The sequence below is a fragment of the Pezoporus occidentalis genome, unplaced genomic scaffold (assembly GCF_034315485.1).
Source record: "Pezoporus occidentalis ecotype Australia unplaced genomic scaffold, CSIRO_AGI_Poc_V1 ctg36, whole genome shotgun sequence".
Taxonomy (NCBI): domain Eukaryota; kingdom Metazoa; phylum Chordata; class Aves; order Psittaciformes; family Psittacidae; genus Pezoporus; species Pezoporus occidentalis.
Genome location: NW_026915591.1, coordinates 427268 through 449536, shown reverse-complemented (window position 1 = coordinate 449536; position 22269 = coordinate 427268). Strand labels below are relative to the sequence as shown.

The 22269-nt window shown below is 37.6% G+C and overlaps 1 protein-coding gene across 5 annotated transcripts in view; it reads left to right on the top strand.

Moving 5' to 3' along the window:
- The window catches only part of NUDT14 (nudix hydrolase 14), a 63861-nt gene that overhangs the window by 2371 nt on the left and 39221 nt on the right, over positions 1–22269 (top strand). For 2 of the 5 annotated variants that reach the window (XM_062630698.1, XM_062630695.1), the window contains exon 2: positions 8483–8549. The exons of 1 other annotated variant lie outside the window; for it this stretch is intronic. Coding sequence is in view for 2 of the 4 variants with exons in the window: in XM_062630693.1 (XP_062486677.1) it covers positions 11983–12014 (32 nt within the window). In the remaining 2 variants the exon portion in view is untranslated. Of the gene's footprint in view, positions 1–8482; positions 8550–11967; positions 12015–12516; positions 12544–22269 lie in introns of those variants that run through there. 2 more of the 5 variants (XM_062630693.1, XM_062630696.1) reach the window with 2 other exon arrangements.

Genomic DNA, 22269 nt, shown 5'->3' with positions numbered 1-22269 from the left:
TGCTTGCTGAGCTTAACCCAGATCTTATAAAAAAGTCTTTCTGAATAAGAGAATAATCTATATGAGGAAAACTTAAATACTGACATTTGTTGCACTATGAAAACTGAAACTAGTTTGGATGCAATATGTGCCATCATGATGTAAGCAGAAGGTTTGGGTGATCTTACAGGTACATTTTGTGAAGCTGTAACATGTCCACTATAGTTCATTATAGTCTGAAGAAGATTCACTGATGCGTATTCTTGTGTTCATATAACATTGATGAAGGATAATTTGGGCCTTGAAGATTAAGATTTTGCAATCTATTTTCAAACAGGTACATTTCTAAAATAGACATTGATACTTCAACACAAATTCTTTGCCCAAGAACATATATGAAATGGGAGTTATTTTATGACTTTGTGTTTTACAACTACTGCTTTTCTGTGCAAACAGGAAACTGAAAGGGTTTTTACATACATGTGATTTTAAGATTATTTCTGAGCATTAATGAACATTTATTTTACAGCATTGATTCCTAGACATTTCACCTAAATGAAATGCTACTTCTGTGGATGTAATTTGGATCCCATCACTGTAGCTGAAACAGTTCAGTCTGTATAAAGTGGAACATAAATTTAGATACAGGTGAATAATATCGCAGTTTACCCTGTTGGTGTGACTTCATCCATTCAACCTGCACCCGACTGAGTTCTAAACACTCTAGTTCTAGCAGGTTTACAGACCACCAGAAAACTGCAAGACATCAGAAGGGGGATCCATTTGGGAGCGGGAAGAGAGGGGATAAGTCTAAACAAACTGCTGTTTTAAGCCTACACAGGTTATGCACCTGAAGAAAATTGTGGTCCACCCTGATTAAGGGTGGAGCCAGAGACTCAGAAGGTCATCTGCCTGTTCTCAGAGGTGCTTAAGACATTCAAAATCACAGGCCCAAAGATTGGATTAGTGTTTTGACCAGCTCGGGTATCTGGATGTTCAGACACATACGGAAACAGAGTTGTGTGTACTTCCAGTGAACTAAAGTGGTTTCTATCATGTTAGAGAAAACTCCAGCAATGTCCTTCTAGGTTTGTGCTTGAGTCCTGAGTTCCCCTGTGTTGTAAGAGCTTGAGTCATCCTTTGGATTGAACCAGTTACATTGGTTACATATAGAAATACTCTTCCAAAAGACCACAAGGAAAACGTTTCTGGTTATTTTGCTGTCATAAGGGTTGTCTTAAGTTGTAGCAGTTCCCAATGGTACAGCAATTTATGCTGATGGTGGATCTGCTCTCTCAGTAGAGGGTTGTGAGATCTTTGATCGTCCTCTTCGTTTGCCCACTCATACTTTACGTGAAATTGATGAGTTCTCAATGTTTCCTATAGAGCATAAAAGTAGGTGTGTACCTTCTGAAGGAATTCTAGGTTTTGAACAATGCAGACTGAGGCGACATGTAGCTTGGTGTTAGGCATCCAAGCTGTGGCGAATAGCCTGGCTTACCAGACAAATCACTGTACCAATCACTTTTTAAAATTATTTGTTCCCTCTTTCTGTAGTGCAAAGGTAGAAATAAAAGTGCAGTAAAGGAGTCATGGAATTCAGCAAACTGTAGGAATATTTGGTTAGGGTTAGCGTGGAGGGGTAAGGTACAGTTTTAAACGGTGTTCTTCAAAATAAGTATCTTAACAGCTCCTCAAAATGGCCCTCACTTACTACTTAGGATTTTCAGCTATTGGCCCTTTCCTCCAGGTGGGGCCCTCAGTCAAGTAAGCCATGTTGTTTTAAGTGAGGTGAGAGATGGATGAAGTATCTCAGTTAGCCTGATGAATATCCTCTTCATTTTGTTGGTAGAAACCCTATTTACATATTTTTGTTCTGCTTGGTATTGAAAGAAGATAATTAATTTTTCTCACATATAGGATAGCATGTGGCTGGGTTTAATGTGTACTTGCCCCCTAAGTGCAAATTGATTTGTTATCTAAAGTGGGTTTGGTTTTTGGTGGTTTTTTGTTTGTGTTTTTTTTTAAACATATATCATGTCCTGAAGAATTGGCTTCTTTACCAGAAACTCCATGGTAAATCTCTTTTCACTTTTTCCTATTGAAGATTTTCTGCTTTTCATAAATAATGTATTCAAGAGACTGGAGGGATGGCTAATGAGAGATTAACTCAGTGCCCAGGGGCTAGGGCATTTCCCTGGGATGTGGTAGTCAGTCTGCAAGATCTTGCTTCAATTAATACTGCTTCCCACATCACAGCAGAGTGTGCTCACTGCTGGGAAACACATTGGTGTGTAAATCTTCAGCTCTTTTGTATGTGTTATCCAGGCACTGGCCTATATATTAGACAGACAAAAAAAAAAATCAAGTTTAATAATTCTGCTGAGTCTGTCACGAAGTAGACTCTGAGAAGTAACAGTTGAGAAGAGTTGTTAGGAGTTGGGGCAGCATTAAGTAGCCAAATGGGAACTTGTATTCAATGTAGTCTTCTTAATCAGCACCTAAGCAGGGATGTCAGTGGTTCTGTCTGTTGGATTTGGACCCTAACACAGGGCTTTAACAGAGAGAGCTCTGGTCAATCTTGTAATAATTTGAGAAGTTACTGCATGCAATTATTTGTCCCCATGGTAGCAGTTATTACCCTGTGAGAATCAGCAGAAAGTAGTTTTGCTCCAGCTTTTACTCTGCTGTTCCAGTTCAGACCTCCAGCAGCCCTTTAAGCTAAATTGCTGAGCTTTGCACAGAACTAAATGAATTGCATTTGCATATTCTTTTTGGTGACCTCTGTGCTGGGGACAGTATCCTTCAAGGGGAGGCAAAGCATCAGCTCACAGGGGGAAGCATCTAGCTGGGGGAATAATACCTTGAGCTGTTACAAAAACTTTTGGCCAGAGCTCACATATCAAAGCCTTTGTGGGTCTAGCTCAGGTTCCTGTAGCTTTGTGTTTGAAGGTTGTTCTGGCAAGAGAGTTCTTGCCACTGTTTCCTTGCATTATATAAACATATACTTGCAGTCTGCCCAGGAACTTTTAGAAGTTTGCTACTAGACTAGTATTAACCATCAGTAATTTTCCCAGTATGCATGTGAGTGAGTTTGTATTTTGAATTGCCTGTGGGATGTTGAATAGGCAACTCTTTCAGCGATGTGGGATAAACCTCAAAAACTCCATCTGTATCGGCTGAACTGTACATTCAGTAGTGGCAAATTGGAACTATTTGCTGTTCGTGAGCTTCACATTCCTTCTGCACTTAAGAGTAGCAGAATGCTCAGTGCCTGAGCATTCATTGCATTTCCACTATTGATTTAATATTTAGAGTCATTCACTTTGAAGTTGAATGTGAAAAATGCACCCTTCAGTTTAATTTTAATGCATGATATTTTCATTTGGTGTTAAGGGAATTCAGTTAAAATCTCTTGGAGTTTTACAGTCATATTGAAGTAATTCTCAAGTCTGTAGATTTTAACACAACATGAACTTTAAAATGGGTAGAAAATGTACTTCAGCAGTAATGCGCAATTCATCAGTGAAGAAGGAATTTCTATTTTTAACCTTAGATTGACTATTGGTTTCTTGTGTGACCATGAGCAACCACTCTGTTTCTGTGCCTTACAATTTAACTGTCTTGGAGATGTCATGAAGTTTAAAATATGTATACATGCAGAAAAAAGTGAGACCTGTATCATTAGTATCTTGAAATCTTTGAAGATGAAAAAAGCAAAGCAGTGCAGTGTTACAATAACATTAACAATCTGATTTTGCATTCAAAATTTTTTTTTTTTTTTTTTTTTGTATGGAAATTGCAACATGAATGTGCCCAGCTGCCTGAAACATTCTCTGGGACTTCCGTCTGCTTTTTTCTAAACATAAAACATTCTTTTCTGTTTTGACAATTAAAAATGATGCTGTTGAGGGAGTAAACAGATTTTTAAGTTACCTGTTCAAACAAGTGAGTCTTCTGTTGAATCTTCAAAAGGCTCTAGTAGTAGGAAATATGCTACTGAGTAATATATTTATTTGTAGTTCATTTTTTTCAAAGCAGTGCAATAAAAGGAGATGCCATTTTTGCTGCAGAATTTGTCTCATTTTCTTCAGCTTGTCAAGTCTATTATGTCAGTACATAGTATTAATCTTAAATGCAAACATAACTGCTTCTAGCTCAGGAAGTCCCTGAGCTGCAAATTGCAGGAGGCTGAGAGTATTTTAACAGTATATTCTTCCTTAGGCACTTTGGTTTCTGCCAGAGGTAGAATCCTGGATGAGACATATTTTTGATCTGACTGATCTGATGGCTGCTGTGTTAACTGGAATTATGGTTGAAGCGCAGTATAATTCTTTTATGTGGGTGAAAGAAAACTGAAATATTAGGGAATTAAATACTGAGGGAGCATAATTTCCTTTGGGAGAAGCAGTGCTCTTTGCAATTAGAGCACAGGTTTAAAAGAAGAAATTAAGGAATCTAGGTGTATCTGCTTCTGCTTTGTCATATAACTTGAATTCAACTCTGGAAATTTGTACAAGTTATTTTTGTATGGGACTTTTATGAATTGCTAAAGGGGGAAATGAGAAGAATTTGTTAATAAGATTAGTAGTGGAAAACAACACTAATACTTGGGTTTTTTTTCAGCAAATATTATGTTGTATTAACCTTAATTTCTCTATCAGCATGCTTTGACAAGTGAGTGTAGGGTTTTTGAAGTAAATATGTGAAAAGTAGTTGGCTGTGACAAAACAATGCATTTTTAGGTCAGTCATATTATGCACATGTCACTTACGGGAAAGCATAAGGCTTTTTAAAACTTTTTTAACCTTTTTTAACTTCCTTGCACAGGGCTGAAAATGTGTTTACAGTTGCATAAATGAACATTAAAATCTCATTTAATGTAATCAGTAGCTAGGTTACTTGGGTTACTGTGCAATAGCTGTGTAATTAAGATTGAGTATTAGGAAGAGGTACGTAAGTTGTAGTTAGCTTAAACCAGTATTTTTCAAGTTCTGATATGTAGCTCATAGAGTGCCGTTAGACTACTTGTAGGTCATCCATGTGAGTCAGCTAAGAAAAGCAGATCAATCAGCAGATTTTAATGTACTGCCAAAGTCTGCAGCTTCACTGGAAGATGTCTCCAGGTCTGCAGATGAAGAGGTTGAAAACCACTGGCTTTGACAATACCATTCCAGTCGCCTCATCTGCAAGGGCTTGTCTACACAGGACTTCCCTGATTAACTCCACGTCTCATTCTACAACAAAGAGTCTGGTTCTGTTTATGTTAAACCATTTTCAAAGTATGATTGCACTTTGAATTTATACCCTACCTTAATCCATGTTAACTTTCCAGTGCATGCCCTAAGGGAGCAGTAAACTCAACTGAATGACTGTGTCCACACGGGGGTTTAATGGAGTTTTAACTAGCAGAATTCAAGTTCATCAAAGCACTTACTTGGGCTTCATTTTATTACTGTCCTGGTATAGACAAGCCCTAAGAATAGAATTGGTTTAGTTTGAAGTGAATGAGCCATGTTATAAAATCCATCACTGAGATTTTATAGTATTTTGTATGTGTTTGTGAAATACAAGTACTGCATGGTATAAAGTAGGCATTATTTTACTTGTTTGGTACCATCTCTTGTAGATCATAGAAGTAAAATCATGTTCATGTTGTTCAACAACTAAGTGCTGTATTTGTTTTCCAGTTTGGATCAAAATACATATGTTTGCTTAAATAGCAGAAACTTAATTTTCTCAGTACAAAAATATCTGTCATCTGAATCATTTCAGCAATGACACTATGTTTATTTGGTATGTTTTAAAGCAGATGAACACTGTAACATTTTAAGTGTTTATAGCAAATCTGAATATTATGGAAATTAGACATTTTCTGTAAATGGTAGTATTCTTTAAAATGTCTGGTTTTGATTTCTATATGGGATGAAACTCATGGGATATATATATGGGATATGTGTTATTACATTCCTGAAAATACAAGTGTGTTTTAATTACCTCAAGTGCTGCCATATTTAAAATACATTTGTATTTTCAGGTGTAACTTGTAAAAGGTCAGCTCCTGTGCTTTGAAAACTCTACACAAGTTGATGTTGCATTGATAAGCATGTTTTAAACAGCAGGCAGAGAATGTTCACTGCCCCTCTGACTTGCATTCAGATTAGTTGTTCTTCATAATTTTAACCAGAACAAGTTAAAGAACTTAGCTTTTTGGTACTGGCCTTCAGACATTGATCAAAATCTTGTTAATACAGTAACGCTAAAGTTTACTGAAGTTTAAACAAAGTAAAGCTCAGTTTTTCTTACTGGTCAGCTTATGTCACACTGAAGTCCTGATCACTGATCAAAACAGCATTAATTATTTGTTTCACGTTGTGGTTGCTGTGTCAAAATCCTTTAAATACCTCTTGGAGCTGAGAGGGAATCTTATGGCCTGTGACAGAGCAGCTGGTCTGGACATGGGCTGATGCCCCAGTTGACAGGTTGTTGGATTAGAAAGAATATCAAAAGCAGTAAGTAAGATTAGGGATAAGTGAACATCTGACAGCAGTTTGCAGCAGGGGAGAACAGATGATAAACAATGGGAGCGGGGTGCGTGGGGGGGAGTAAGAGGTGAGAAGGCCATGGGAAAAGTGTGGCAGCAATCGCTAAATCTCCAGGTTGCTGAGCCTCATGAATAGAACAGGAAATGGGATTTGCTGGGACAGATGTGCTGAGCGGTGATGAATACATTATAGGGAAATGAGGCTAAACTCCTAAAGGTGAGAGATGTTCTTTCTCTGAAAATAGAAAATCTGGCAAAGGAAAAATTTACCCTCCTGGAGAAGTAAGCATTAATACTTGAAAACTAATGTAGAAAGAAGTAATGCTAATGGTAATTTTGATTAAATGATTATTCCACAGTAGCATTCATGATGAACTCCAGGTCATGTACTTCAAGCACAACAATCTTACAGTGCAATTACATATACAGTATTGCAAGTATTTATTTTAATCCTAACATCAGACAAATGGTTGAAGAGTTTGAATAATGGAACAGGCTGAATGGAGGCTGTGACTGGATAATGCTTAGATGCATATTCTGTATCTGGCCTATATTATGTAACATAGCACTTATGTATATTTGTTCTGAGAGTTGTGCTGTGTGATCTTGTGAGGTCTTTTCAGCCTTATATTTTTTCAATTCTGTAAAGTGATTGTATCCTTGTAGAAAATTATACACAAGTGTTCCTGTTCCTCAGGATATTGTTTCTGTACTTCTTGAAACTTCTTTAGTTTAAATTATTAATGGATCTTCTTTATCCAATATTTGGGATATAATTATCTCAAAGCCAACAAAAACTTTTTATGTGCTTACTGACAGGATTATAAGTCAGTTCACTGACTTAGAATTTGTGTGTGCCTTTTTTAATTTTTAAAGAAAATATCATTAACTCCCCCCCCCCCCAGACATTTCATTAACATTTTAATAGTGTATTACTTTAGCAGAAGGGAGTGCTGCAGAAAGTTAATGTTGCTCTGAGAAAGTACTGATACGTTATCAGACATTTCAAAGTTTATTCCACAGTGTATTCTCCCAGTTTGTTTTACAAATACAAGCTTGCTAAAATAAAGTAGAAACACATGCTGAGAGTCACCAGTTGGAAAACATAAAGCTTAACAGTGTAAGGACAAGGGCTGACTTGGCTGTAATGAGCATCCCCACCATCTGTCTTTTCTGACCTCAGATTTCTCATATGTGCTGCCCCTGTCCTCAAGGAGGCAATGTATCTGGTCTCCGTTAGTCCATGTTTGCTCCTAGCCATGTCTACTGAGGTTGTAACTAGAATCTGGGGTTGTTGAACCCAGGACAGGGGTGAATAGCTATGTCCTGCTTCATGGAAGTAGCTGTTCCTGTTGCAGAAATTACATGTGTGGTGTTTTGACCGCAGTGGCATCATTTGAATATAGCAATTAAAGAATCTGTAGAGCTCTGGAGTTTCAGAAGTTCCCCGAAATTACTGATCAACAAAGATTGTCCTTCAAGTGGCCATAATAATAAAGAAATAAAATGGTGGTGAGCACAGAAAGACAGAGATTAAAAAATATGCTTTAGTGATTCTATCCTAATAGTTCTGTTTTCCATAAAACTTGATTTCTACATTTGCATGAAGCTATGACCAAAGAACTTGGCATTTGTTACAGACAGTTCCCATTTTTAAAGAGTAGTTGAAGATGATTTGCAGTTGCCTTGCATGGTTCTTTATATTCCAAAAATTAAACTATTACAGGGTCACTGTCATTATGAAGGTTTCAGAAATACTGCAGTAAAACATTGAACTGTATCTAAATCATTAATCAGTTAATCACTAATTAATTTGATTAACTGAATGCCAGTTGTATATGACTTTTAAGTAATGGGTATATTTGTCTTTGCCAGTGCTTTCTTTAGAATAGATAACAGTTTAGAAGATGTTCCCAAGTTACTTCTTGACTCCTACTGTGTATTATTTTTTCCCAACAGGAAAAGGATGAGGACATGACCACCATTATGGGAATCAGATTCCTGTTGAGTCTCTCAAAATTGAGAGGTAAAAGTGAAATTAAGAAAATATCAGAATCTGGAGCTAGTTGCTCCAGGAACAGTCACTTTGAACTGATCTTTTTGGGGAGGTTGTGAGGAGAGGATGAAAAGCGCTGAGGATCTTTGTGAGGAGGGTCTGTGAGAAAGTCTTAGAAGAAAAATCTAAAGATTGTTACTAAGCCTTGGCTTCTGTTAGCCCCCTGCTGCTGTTCTTCATCAAATTGTTATAATGGCTTTCAAAGCAAGTGAGTGGAAAATGGTTTCTCTGGAACTTTAAGGAGCCTGAACTGAAAATTGTCACTGCTTTATAAGTAAAACACATCAAAGATTGATGGAAGAATTGCTTGTTAAACACACTGTAGATTTTAATTAAAAAAAGGGGGAGGTATCATAAAAGAGACATCAGATCATCCTAACTACCTAAAGGTGAAAGCTTAATAGCTTGTCATCTGCTCAGGAGCCTCTGTTAAGTATCTCTTTCATAACTTGTGTGACCCTGTCTGTGTGTGGAAGGTTTTTTTTCCTCAAGAGTTTTGGTTTTTTCCTACATACAGAGGGAAAAGTACACAAGCATAAAAAAGGTGGTGGTGGTTACTGTGCTTTTTCATTTTATTTCCCTGTAAGGATGCTGCCTTCTGGTATTTTTAATTACCCAGTGCTTCAAATTCTTATCTATTTCTGAAGTAGTTCTTTGTGTTGTGGTGTATAAAATTTATTCTGTGTGTTCAGTGTGTACAAAATACGTTTGTGTATCTAGTAATTGTGTTTCCTCTGGAACCTGGTCCTCTTGCTTTCTGCCCCTCTCCCCACCTTCTTTTACCTCCACAGTTCTCCTGGCCAGTAAATTGTGTATTATTTTAAAGTTGAGTAGTAGATCTAACAAAAAAAGCTGAGGAAAACAAAAAGTGTGCATAGAAAACATTGCCACTGAGATTTTGAGCTTCATTTTTTTAAGTCAGATGCTTGTTCTGATGTCATGCTGCATATGATCAAGGTGCATATTTAGTAAGCAAATACAAGCATTTGTTTTAAAAGACTAGAAGGATTCCTTAGCAAGCTGCTAAAGCACACGGTGCATTCTTCACTATCCATCTTAAGATTTCAGAAATGTTCAGTGTTGTAGTTTCAGTTTTAATTTATAAGTTCTTCCTGGAATTCAACACGTACATCTATGCATGATTCTGACTGCAGATCTGACTCTTGATGCGGAAAATTGTTTTTCCCAAGAGCCTAATGTGAGGTAAATGCAATTGCTAGGTTTTCTGCACATTATATCCTTAGAAATGGTATATATCCTGAAAAGCATAACGTTATTTGAGTGATTCTGTAGGACTTTCATGATGTATGAGATCATTAAAATTAGGAGTAGGAGTATTTACTGTGTAATCAATGATGTAGAATTTGATAATTTGCTATTACTGTTTTAGGGAATTTTTCAATTATACTTGTAATTTAGCTGCTGTTTTAATTAGCTGTATTAGCTATCTGTGAACTTGGAATGAGTGTAGCATTTTGGTTTGCTGCATAAAATGATTCTAGGCTATAAATGGGTCTGGCCAGACACTAAGATCCTTAGCATATATATTTATAAACTCTTGAAATTCCAACCTTGCTGAATAAAATATTTTTTTGCTCTTCTCATTGGTGAGGCCACTTGCATTGTTTCTACTTCATCCTAGTTTAGGCAAAGCCTAAAGCAGTTCAACACATTTTTTATTTGTTTGTTTGTTCTACTTGTAAAAAGTGTCACAGCGGTTCAGTGCTTTTTGATCAAAAACTATGTGTTCTGACAAACTAGGTTGGAAGTCAGGATGTGGAAAAAACAGGGTAAACAGATAAATTTGTATATTGAGTATAACATTGTAAATAATTATTATTAATTTCTTTTTTTAGATTTAGATATGAACCTATATATCTCTTGTATAAATTCTCATCTTCTGCTGAAATAAACCATCACTGTTGGCTTCATTTAATTTCGTTTTGGCTTTAAGACCTACTTGTGCTATTGCTTGGCCACCTAGCTTGTTGAACGTTTGAAGCAGCAGGATTGGAAGAAAAGTTGGCTATCAAATCTTTTGGCAAATCTGTTTTAGAATTTCATATGTATGTTTGCACTTAGCATTCTCAACATTGTAATGTTTCTGATGCTTTAAAGTAGTGGACATAGGTAGGCAGTTCTGGCTTACTTTCTCTGTGAGGCTTGTGTGGCTTTTTGGACTCTTCCATATCAATGAAGTTTGTACAGCCTAAAATTGTAACTCATCAGTTAAAGCATAACGTGAGACTATTGGTCTCCTATTCACTGAAACCAGCCAGTAGTACGGGAATGACATCTATAGTATTTTAAGGCATAATTCCTCTAAATTTGAAACCTGATTGTTTCTGTGAACCATCCTTTTTTTCTTGTTGAGGGGAGATGGTTGACCTGTCTGGAGAACCCTGTTTCTTTTTATCTTGTTGCTTTCTCTTTGATCTGTTTAGGAGTTCAGACCTGTTGGCAAAACTCTTGCAAGTCTCACAGGAACATACAAGCCTCCCTAGAGCATTATAGTACACTCCATAGAGAAAGATTAATTTGTAAAAATAATAATATAAATGTCAAGATTTAGTGTAAGAATTATGTTTGAGAGAGTTGGGGTGTGTAGAGTAGAGATTTAATCACACCCAAGGGCTGAAAAAAGCTAGTCAGAGAAACCATTCCACTAAACGGAAAAACTGTTGGAATATTTGCTTTTGAAGTATTTCTCAAAAACCCCCAGGTGAATGCCAGTTGGCCTTGTGTCTTCCCTCCCCTCTGTCTGTACATTCTTCTGCAGCCCTTCTGATAGAACAGTGGCATGCGTTCCAGTGCTGCACTAACTGGGATGACAAACCACACCTAACAGTTGTGCCCTGGGGAAAGGATGAAAGAGAAAAAGAAACTTTCTGCAGTGCTATGTTTTGTATACTTTTTGGTCATAAAAACGAGTCTTGCTTTTGTGAGGGAAGGTGTGTAATTGCCTGTAGTACTTGTGGAAATTAATTCTTCATTCTTACACAAGCCCTGATGGATCTGTGGAGTCAATTTGTGACCTTCATTCTTAAGGCTCTTCTGTGTATGCTGGGTTCAGCCCATTGCATGTTCAGGATAAAGTCTTAGAGCTTAAGGTGTCTTGGCATTCTGTTGAAAGAGCCAACAGAAATAGCAATAAATAGTTTTAATATGCTCACAGTATTCAGTACTGCTGAAGAGACATGCTCTGTATCCTGGGACCTTGTCTGTGTCTGACTTGCAGTAAGCAGTAACCTTGATTTCTATGAGTCTCAGTGTGTGGGCTGCGTCCTTCTGTGCTCTGACTTCGCCATGGAGACACCATGGTGCTGCGCCTGGCTTTGTTCCCAACTCTGTTGAAACTTTGGATCTCCCAAGTGCTGCTTGCTAACCTTAGTCAATCTTGTTAATGCTGCTGCTTTGTGGGCGTGTACCAGACAGGTGTGTGATGCAAGCTGTGCAGTTTATTGTGCTGTATTGATTCAGATTCTGCATCAGAATTATCTTGTCCTCTGTAAGTTATAAATAAATGAATAGAATTGTTAATTACTTTTAAAAATCATACTGATGTGACCCATGCTGTTGCTTTATAGGTGTATTACAAAACCAAGTATCTTTGAAGTTATGTATGATGAATCGTTTTCTGTGTTGGTTTTTGTTGTTGTTTTTTTTTTCAATCCAATTTTAATGATGCAGCAGTCTATACACAGGCTTTTTCTTATCCGTGTTTTGTTTCAGGTGACATCGTTGGTGTTTTTTGTTTCAGAAATTAAAACAATGTTCATCAACTGCATAGTTTTTGAATGCAGCTTTATTATCTATCTAAAAATGAAGTGGTCCAGTACTGCAGTAGAAGAGGGGTAGTTCTGGGTTTGTTTTTTTTTTTTACTGTTGGTTCTTTTTCACCCAGAGAAGATTTTAATCAGACCCTGTATAAGCTGCAGTGGAATTTGTTACCATGACTAAAGAGGTAATGAGAAATATTAGACAATTGGTGGTGGTCATTAGCATTTGGCTGAAATACTAGTGGCAACTGAAACTGTGGTTTTATGGTGGTATCAGTGTTGTTTTCCTGAATGGCACAGCAAAATTAATAATGAAAGGACAGTTTCTTTCCTTCCTCCTTTGAATGAGGGTCATGACCTAGGGTAGCAAAGAAGAAAGTATGCTTGTAGGCGTATTTGGTTGCCTTGCGTTTGATTTTAAGATTCATTTTCTCCTTCTACTTACTATAGTTGTGTTTGCTTCTCTCCCTGTTGTGAGATACAAGGTGAGAACCCTAAATCCTGGCAAAGTCAATGGGGTGAATGTCTCTGAGTCAGGTATTCTCAATGGGGTTGTCATCAGCAGTACCAGATTCTTTGGGGTGCTATACTAGTAAGTGGTCAGGGGAATCACAACTTGTGGGAATGTGATTTGGACCAAAACAGTGTTTGTCCAGTATGTATCATTTGGAGAGCCCTCTTCTTAAGGGGTTGAAAGGATATTTTGACTCATGAGTGCACAGGATGAGTACAGGAAGGAGCATCTGCTGTGGGATGTTGGACTTACAGTGGGTACTCTGCATTGAATCTCGCTCTATCTTGAAACAGCTACTACAGGTATAATTGATCTAGGTGTGTTATGATGGGTGCAGAATTATTTCCCCTGTCTGTCATATCACTGGTCTGAAATTTCACATTCAGATCCTTTATCTTGGTAACTGTGGTCAAAAGAAGCAGATTCCAATGGACCACAAAAGATTAAAACAGGCTTCCTGGACATGTTCTTCATTCTTCTGGTCTCTAATAAAAAAAAAAAAAAAAAGGAGTTTATTTGTTTATTTATTTTTCTTATAGTTAGCTATGTCTCAGTAAAAATTAGCTGTTTGGAAAATGTCTTAAGTGACCTGGGAGTATAAGTGCGATTTTCCAAAGGAATTTGCAGGAATGGGTCTCACTGAATTTCACTAAGGCTTTACCATGTAGCACAGAAACAGTTCTGTAATCTTAGGACAAATATTGCAGTTTTAATCCCACCACAGAATATGGCATTAATCAATAAATGCGTTTAGATGATACTTGGGGTTTCTGGCATTTACCTGAAATGACAGTTGTTCTGAGTAAAGTCTGAATTCAGCAATTCCATCTTTCCAGTGAGTGCCTTAAAAGTGAAGGTTATTGAATGCAACAAAGTGCGTTCTTAAGTCTTTTGGAATTTTGTATGAATTATTATAAATTGGAGCAAGGATATGAGTCTGTGTCTCTTGTTCCCCAGGTTCATTTATTACTGAACTACAAAGGCCTTGTTTGATTTTTTCTTTCTAACTCAACGAGTATGTAACAATTTATACAAATAAGGAAAACTCCAGAAAAAAGAAATGAAACACAGAACACACAGGAGTTCTTAGCAGCCCTCTGGCTGAGGTATTTCTCTGACTTTTATTTTCTGAGCTGGAGGCAGCAGATGTTCCTCCTGTATCTGTATTTCTCAGGCTCTTAGGCTCTTCAGGGAATTTTATTTTTCATTTCTCTTAATGTTCACTGGACATGTAATGTGTACAATAAAGTGAATATCCATGCTACTTTTCCACAAGGATGTGCTTTTAATGTTAGTATCACTTTTGCTTGTCCTCATACAGAATTCAGAAGACAAAACATTACAATTCACGATCACATTTTACCCAGGAGATATGTATCAATTGCTTCTAGCTTCTGATCTTCTTCAAAGATACATGTATTGATTCAACTGAATGTCATCAAGTCTAGTATGTCCTTATTTGGGAGATCGCAGTTGTAGAATGTGGGACATGAAATTACAGGTACAGCTGTCCCCTGTTTCGTGTGGCACATACCTTTATGCAGTGGCAACATGAGTGGCAATGGAGGAGCTTTTTTGTGCTGAGTTGGCTTAGTCACTAGGTGACATCTTTAGTGTGGCTCAGTGTGTGGTGGCAGAAATGTTTTTGCTGTTTGCATGCAGGAGACCATGTGGAAAGCAGGAAAAGAGAAGGTGATACTATTTTGATGAAAGTGCTCATCTAGGTCAGATTAAGCAGAAAATATGGCAGAAGAAATCTTGGTGGTTTAAATTCCTGAGTATTTGTCCCTTTGATAGTAATTTTGCAGGGATTTTTTTTTCTTCAACCATAACAGAAAAATACTGGGAAAAGATTGCAAGAAAAGGCCTTCACTTTGCAGGTTTTCAGCAGCTATGGATTTAAGTAGCCACGTGAGATGTGTAATACATCTGTCTGAAATTACAGTACTTATTTACAAGAAAGCATTTCTGCTGTCACATCAGCTGAATGCACAGTTTGCAAGTGATATTATCTCTGTTAAAACATCTTTCATTATTAGGAATATATTCCTTAACTATGTCCAGTCAAGGTTTCAGATTTCATGTTTTACTGTATCTTAGTGGAGAAAGCAGTGTTAGTAATTTCGTAAATATGTAAAGAGTATGTTCCTTTTATCCCTGCAAAGTAAGAAAGTGTGTCACAGATGTCAAAGGGAAAACAGAGTTTAGTGATAATGGGAAATACATCTAGCAAAAGTCAATAATATGACAGGAATTTAAATAAAACAAAGAGCAGTTGAACACTTGCTTAAAATTTTGTCATTTATATGTAGTAATGCCAGAGTCTGAAAACTTTTAGCTATTAGCAATTAGTTCCTTTCATCAGAATTGGAGTTAACTTAGTACTAGGAAAGCCCCATCTGTAGCTCAGCATATAACCTTAAATTATATGCTGACCTGTCAGTACAATGATGTGAGAAAAGTCATAAATTTGACCTTTGTGCATATCGTGTTTCTTAACTCAAGCGCTCTATCCTTATTTTTTGTAGTATAGATTTCAGTGTGCTTCTACGTATTTGCCTTGGAATAAAGTGTTTGATATGTATATGCAATTATTCTTAATAATGATGTATATTAAAAACAAAACAAGGGGAGAAAAGAGATTTGACTGAATTTAGTGTACTTATATATGCTTAATTCTCATGTTTTATAAATTTCCTTCAGAGGTAAGTGATCTTACTGATAGCTGAATGCCAAGCTAAACTGCAACAACTCCATTGTTGAAAAGTACACACAAAAACCAAACTGCGATCTGAAAAGTAAACTTCCAGAGGATTATACGAGAAAGTTTACTTACACATCAAGTATCTTAGTTGTAATTGTTCTGGCAGTTGATGTACATAATATGAATAGAGTGGCTTGGCCCAGTTTTGCAATAACAGTTGAATAAATTAATGCTTTCTCCATTGTTTATTTTACCTCCTAAAGTGTGAAAAAATTTCACCTTTGAACAGTAAACTCTATTGCCATAACTATCTGTTTGCAGTTTCATTACAAACTCCCACCAGAATAACCCTCACTTTGAAGAGAAAATTGATATGGGTGGTAAAAATTACAGTCTGTGACCATAGATTTTATGTCTCTTGAGGTATCTCTGGTGTGGTCTCCACTGGTATACATTATGATTTCTTCAAGAAGTACCTTTATGTCTTCCAGTTATTGTCGGATAAAAAGTCACGTCCATCTTAGAGTTTGGTATCACATAGAGCTGAGCACCTCTGTCTCTTGTTTCAGATCCTTATACATAAAATGTGTGTAGTGGAGCTGTTGTAACTTTGCCCAGGCCAGAACTGTCCGTGTCAGCTGGAACTGGCATGTTGTTCTTTAGTGCATAGGATAATTTGTCCCCATAAGCTTAGTCTTACTTCTTAAATTGTTAATATTGCAAATTAGCAGCAATATTCCTGCTTCAGATCGAATGTTCAATTTTAATGCTGTTGAAAAGTCATCAGTTTGTGTTATTTTTGAACGCAGGTTCCACAAAGGCACTAAAACCAGTAATTTCTAACTCAAACATTTGCAAATGGGAAGTTAAAAACTGCAAAATGACATTATTTGTAATCATGATGCTTTTAAAATAAACATTCTGGACAGTTTAGTGATGAAATCTTACGAGCTTTGTTTAAAAAACAAACACTCCCCCCCTTCCTCTTAAGCTTAAACAGTGGCTTGTTTAAAAAAAAACAGTAAAATTCCATAACACTTAAACTCTTTTGAAGTAGCTCTTCAACATCAGCAAGTAATTCTGCAAATTGCTTTTGAAGATGAAGCTTCATTTACTCCAGCGTGTGCAGTCTGATGGAGTGGATTAGTGGGTGTGGGCTGAAATTGTAATTTCGGCTTTTTTGTGTTCATTTGTCTTTCTCTGGAACACTCCTTATCACGTACATCTCAATTTTTGCGTAGTTTTGAGTAGACCAGGGCTGTCTTGTTTAATAGTCAGTGGTGAAAACTTGGTAGGTATAAAAAGGCATTACATGAATGTTGACTACAAAAAAATCTGTATTTTTTTTTCAATCAGGTTTTATTGTAGAGCATTTTTTTTTCCTTATCACATCAGTTCCCAGAACCAGCTTGCTGTGTAGTTACACAAATGGCAGTCATAAGGGTAGAACAGAGCTGTGCAGCTGGGGTAGAACAAGGGGCAGGCTGGATTTTGACTGTCTTACACTGTTGCAGGACTGCACCCTAAGATTGAGTGACTTTTAACACCAGCCACTTCCCCTTGCATTTAAATCAGTAGTTAGTAATTTGATAGCCAAGCATAAGAGTTACCTAATGCTGATGTATACTATACATTCAAAAGGGAAGGGGCAGGCGATCAACTAATGCAAATTTGAATTATTTTAGTGATATTTTTTTTTAACTGAGTTGCACGGGTTTACGCCAGCTGAAAGTGCTTCCTTTCGTTTTGAAAAATTTGTAATACTTTCTATGAAATCTGTAATTACATGGAAAGAAAACAGCTTTCTTCCTGCTTGCCACAAATCAAACCTTTAAAGCTGACAAAAAAGGCTATGATAAGTCATTATTTCAGACAGATTTCAGATGCAGAATAGTCTCTTCAGGAAAGCATTTTTCTTTTACATGAAAAAGCTGAATATTAATTATCCTTGAATTCTTGACTCCTCCTTTGCATTGTTTTTTTGTGGATGAAGAGATTTAGATACAGCATGGCAGCCCTCTACTTTCTGTAAACAAAAAAAACCCATTCCACTAGTTTATTAATCCAATAAAAATATCGAGCATGAAGCAATGAAGCTTTTAAAGCATGTGGAACAGGTATTTAATTTTATTCTTAATATCTTAAAAAAAAAAAAATCCCAAACTGTGGATTTTAGGGGGTCAAAATGCTGGTTTATTTTTTTAATTTATTTGCATCATTTTTGTATATGACATAGTGCTTAGAAATATTACAAAAAATACTCAAGATAATGCAAGGTAATTTGGTCACTAAATGTACAATAGGAAAGTGAAGAGGATAAAGTATTCAATCCTGAGTTTTTCCTGGAAGTACAGCTTCTGTGGGCATGTCATTGAGGACACTGGAAACATTATGTATTGATTGCATATAACAATGAGTATAGCATTACTAATTCAGCTGGCAAGAAATGGTTTATATTAGGTTATAAATTCTCATCTGTTTCCACTGAAAAATGCTACAGATTGGCATTAGATTCCATTAAGCTGGAAAAAGAAATGTAACAAGGAAATCTCAACTGATAGGAGCACTTATTCTGTAGCAGGTGAAAAAAGGAAGGGAAAGGTTCATTTATAGGAGGATGAGAGCTTAACTTTTAGTGTCCAGTGTCTCCTGTCTTGCTGGCAAAGTCCACTCTGTTTAGCCCAAGAGCTGTGACTCCAGGAGAAGCAGCAGCTAATGCACATCTTCAGGGCATATTTTCACGTTGTAGGATCATGCATTTTAAAAATCAAAAAGTACTGAATTAATGAGTTGCTTTTATTGTGAATTTACCTCCTGGCAACTTTTATTTGCAATAAAAAGGAGACTATGACTGAAAAGCATTAAGCTAAGACTACTTCCGCAACTGAAGGTGGAAGGAGGCGGCAGGAGCTGGCTGCGTTGGTTTAGATCTTTGTCCGTCTTCATGAGTCAGTTACTTGACTCCCCAGGCATGCTGCTCATCTGGATTAACTTGGTGAAACCCCATCTAATAAAGTGAGAAGTTTGGTGTTCTCTTGCCATGTGGTGTTGGACAGCAAGTAGACATCTCAACAACAGAATGTACAGTGAATTTTCAGATAGAGACATTGATGTGCACATTGATATTAAACTGTGTAGATAAATTTATAGAAGATGGATGGAATGTGAAAATAAGTGCAATAGAAAACCAAGTTATACACGTTTTTGAAGAAAAACATAGCCTTGTAACTTTTTTTTTTAGCACAGAAAAAAGCAAAATGTGATTATTCCTGCAGGGAGTTTTACTGTTTTCTTACGTGTAAATCATTAAACAGGGACTGCACACTTGCTTGGCTTTGCTGACTCTGGTTTAAGACCGTTATTTGCCAAATAATTCTTACCTGTTTACCTGTAACATTAGTATTTTATTGTATGAAGAATGGTCATAATCCCTTTGCATTGAGGACATTAACCACTTTTGTGTCTTAGTGTGGAAGCAGAGGAAATGGAGCAATGAGGACAGGGGTATTTTTATGTTATAATTGTTTCAGCTTCTCAAGTTGGATTTTTTCATGAACATGGAACATTTACCTGTTGGATGACTGCTTTAAGCCTACTCCAACTAGCAGAGGCTAAGGGATCATGACTGTTGTTTGTCATTTTAACCTTCATAATCCATGCATGTATCTTATCTATGCCATAATATATTCTTCATTTTTTCTTAACTGCTGCTGTTTGTTTGCACCAACTTTTGTCTGGGCTGTAGCTGAATTGTTGGATCATTGAACAGGAACTGTTCCCACTACATGTGTTTAGTTCCTATCACAATGGGTCGCCAAACGTCATGTTGTCTCTCCTGTAATGTAAACATTAAGAAGTTAATCATTGTCACAGACAGATTTTTTTTTTCTCTTTTAGTGACATACGTGAAGTTAGTTTGCTTATTTTGGACATAAGTCCTCAGCATTTAAAGTGATCTTTCTGTGTGGACTGTTAACCAGTCTCCTCAAAAATCTAATACAAGGTATCATCCCTTTTTACTGAGGTAGTTTTGGCCATTTCAGCTTTGTCTGTTCAAGCAGAAGTTTTCTGTAAATAAACATGGGAGATGACAGGGAAGTGCCTTTAATTCAGTTGGGTTTAAATTTTTTAAGTACTTAAATAAGGCAAATAAGATAGGAGAAGCTTTAAATAGATTTTGGGTAAAGATCATTTCTGCTTGAGTCATGTGTTGTCTGTCCAGAGTTCATTGCAAGAAATCACTTAAATCAGTGCAGATCCAACAAAACATTTGATTTGTTGAATTGTTACTGGAGACCAGTAACGAGTGGCATCCCTCAGGGATCGGTGTTGGGACCGGTCTTGTTTAACATCTTCATCGCTGACATGGACAGTGGGATTGAGTGCGCCCTCAGCAAGTTTGCCGATGACACCAAGCTGTGTGGTTCGGTTGATACGCTGGAGGGAAGGAATGCCATCCAGAGGGACCTTGACACGCTTGTGAGGTGGGCTGATGCCAACCTCATGAGGTTTAACCATGCCAAGTGCAAGGTCCTACACCTGGGTCGGAGCAATCCCAGGCACAGCTACAGGTTGGGCAGAGAAGAGATTCAGAGCAGCCCTGTGGAGAAGGACTTGGGGGTGCTGGTTGATGAGAAAATGAACATGAGCTGGCTTCAGTGTGCGCTCGCAGCCCAGAAAGCCAACTGTATCCTGGGCTGCATCAAAAGGAGGGTGACCAGCAGGTCGAAGGAGGTGATCCTGCCCCTCTGCTCTGCTCTTGTAAGACCTCACCTGGAGTACTGTGTGCAGTTCTGGTGTCCTCAACATAAAGAGGACATGAAACTGTTGGAACAAGTCCAGAGGAGGGCCACGAGGATGATCAGGGCACTGGAGCACCTCCCATAAGAAGACAGGCTGAGGAAGTTGGAGCTGTTCAGCCTGGAGAAGAGAAGGCTGCATGGAGACCTCATAGCAGCCTTCCAGTATCTGAAGGGGGCCTATAGGGATGCTGGAGAGGGACTCTTCATTAGAGACTGTAGTAACAGGACAAGGGGTAATGGGTTCAAACTTAAACAGGGGAAGTTTAGGGAAATTCTTTCCTGTTAGGGTGGTGAGGCACTGGAATAGGTTGCCCAGGGAAGTTGTGAATGCTCCATCCCTGGCAGTGTTCAAGGCCAGGTTGGACGAGGCCTTGGGTGATATGATTTAGCATAGGGTGTCCCTGCCCATGGCAGGGGGTTTGGAACTAGATGGTCTTAACGTCCTTTCCAACCCTAACAATTAAAAAAAAGGTTAAAAATTTAAAAATTTGATTGAGTTGGTCTGAACTCTTAGCAAAGCAACTACAAGAAACCTGTGACTGTACCTGCATGTTGAGGATATAGTTCAAACACTCTTGTGTCATGTTGTGAAACAATTACTATATAAAGGAAGTGTGTAAAGAAGTTTTGTGAGTGTTCTTGAACCTATTACAGTAATATGTTTTCAGTTTACTCTTCAGAATAAAATTTGTGATTAAACTTAAGAACTATAAGCCTTTGATTGCACGTGTTTAGAACATACATGTATACAATTTGCAGGTAGGTGTTGCAGAAGCTATCAGGTATTTGTTTTATACATAAAACAAGCAATGAAAACTTCTCTGTGCAGCTGCTGAACTTTAGCACTGGCTCCTTGAAAGGAAACAAATTCGTGCCCAGATAAGCCTTAGCCTTTCTCCGTCGGAAGCCAGCTGTGACACACTGCTTCCATATGGTGAGAAATAGTGAATAATTATTTCTCATTCACCATCTTCACGTGATTTGTGATTTTAAAGGCTTCTGCTACGTCAGCCCTTAGTGTGGCACTGTACCTAGGTTACCTTTAGCTAAATGGCTTGGCCTGCTGCACCACTATCCCTTTCTCTTCCTTATCTCAAAGCTCAATAGCATTGTAAAATTGAGGTCTTATTTGTAACTGGGGCACAACAGCTCTAGTTCACTTCCGTTATTTATAAACAGCTCCCATTCTTTGGGAGGGTCCTTGGAGATGGCCGTTTTGGAAGGGCCTACAACTGTCTCTGAAATTGTGCTTAAGTACTTCTTCCCTCCATTTAAAAAAACTGCATCTACAGAGAAATTGAGAGTCCCAGCAGGGCTGTACACTACAGTCAAACTGAGACGGGATTGGTTTGTTTAAGTTGGGTTTTTTTGAAGGCCTAGGATAGAATCTGTGTAACACTGAGCTGAGTGTTACTACATGTTAACACACACATTTACCTGATGTATGATCTGGCTCAAGAGCTTCTCTGCTGGCAGACTGTTTACGGGTGCTGTCCCTCAGGGAAAAGAGGAAGGCATTCAAGCCTCCCCAGATGAAGAGTAGAAGGCAACACCCAGGTAACTTGTGTCAGAGTGCTTGCAGGGTCTGTTGCATGTAGAGCACACCCAGTATCACCAGTGCCACTGAATGTTTCTTCTTACATTGTTAGCATAGCATGTCCTTTCTATCATCTTTATTGGCTAGCCTGGGTTAAGTCTTAGCTGAGTTTTTCTTTGTAAGCAAAAGTTATTCTTTGTGTAGGTATCCTGACAGCAATTTGAGCATGTCTTTTCAGATGTTGTATTGTCTAAGGTAGTGAAGGAAAGCAGAGGATAGCAATATATCTGGTGCAGTTATTCTTAAGGCATTTTAGTCAGAGTGTAGGTGGGAAAAAGAATGCTATTTTGATTA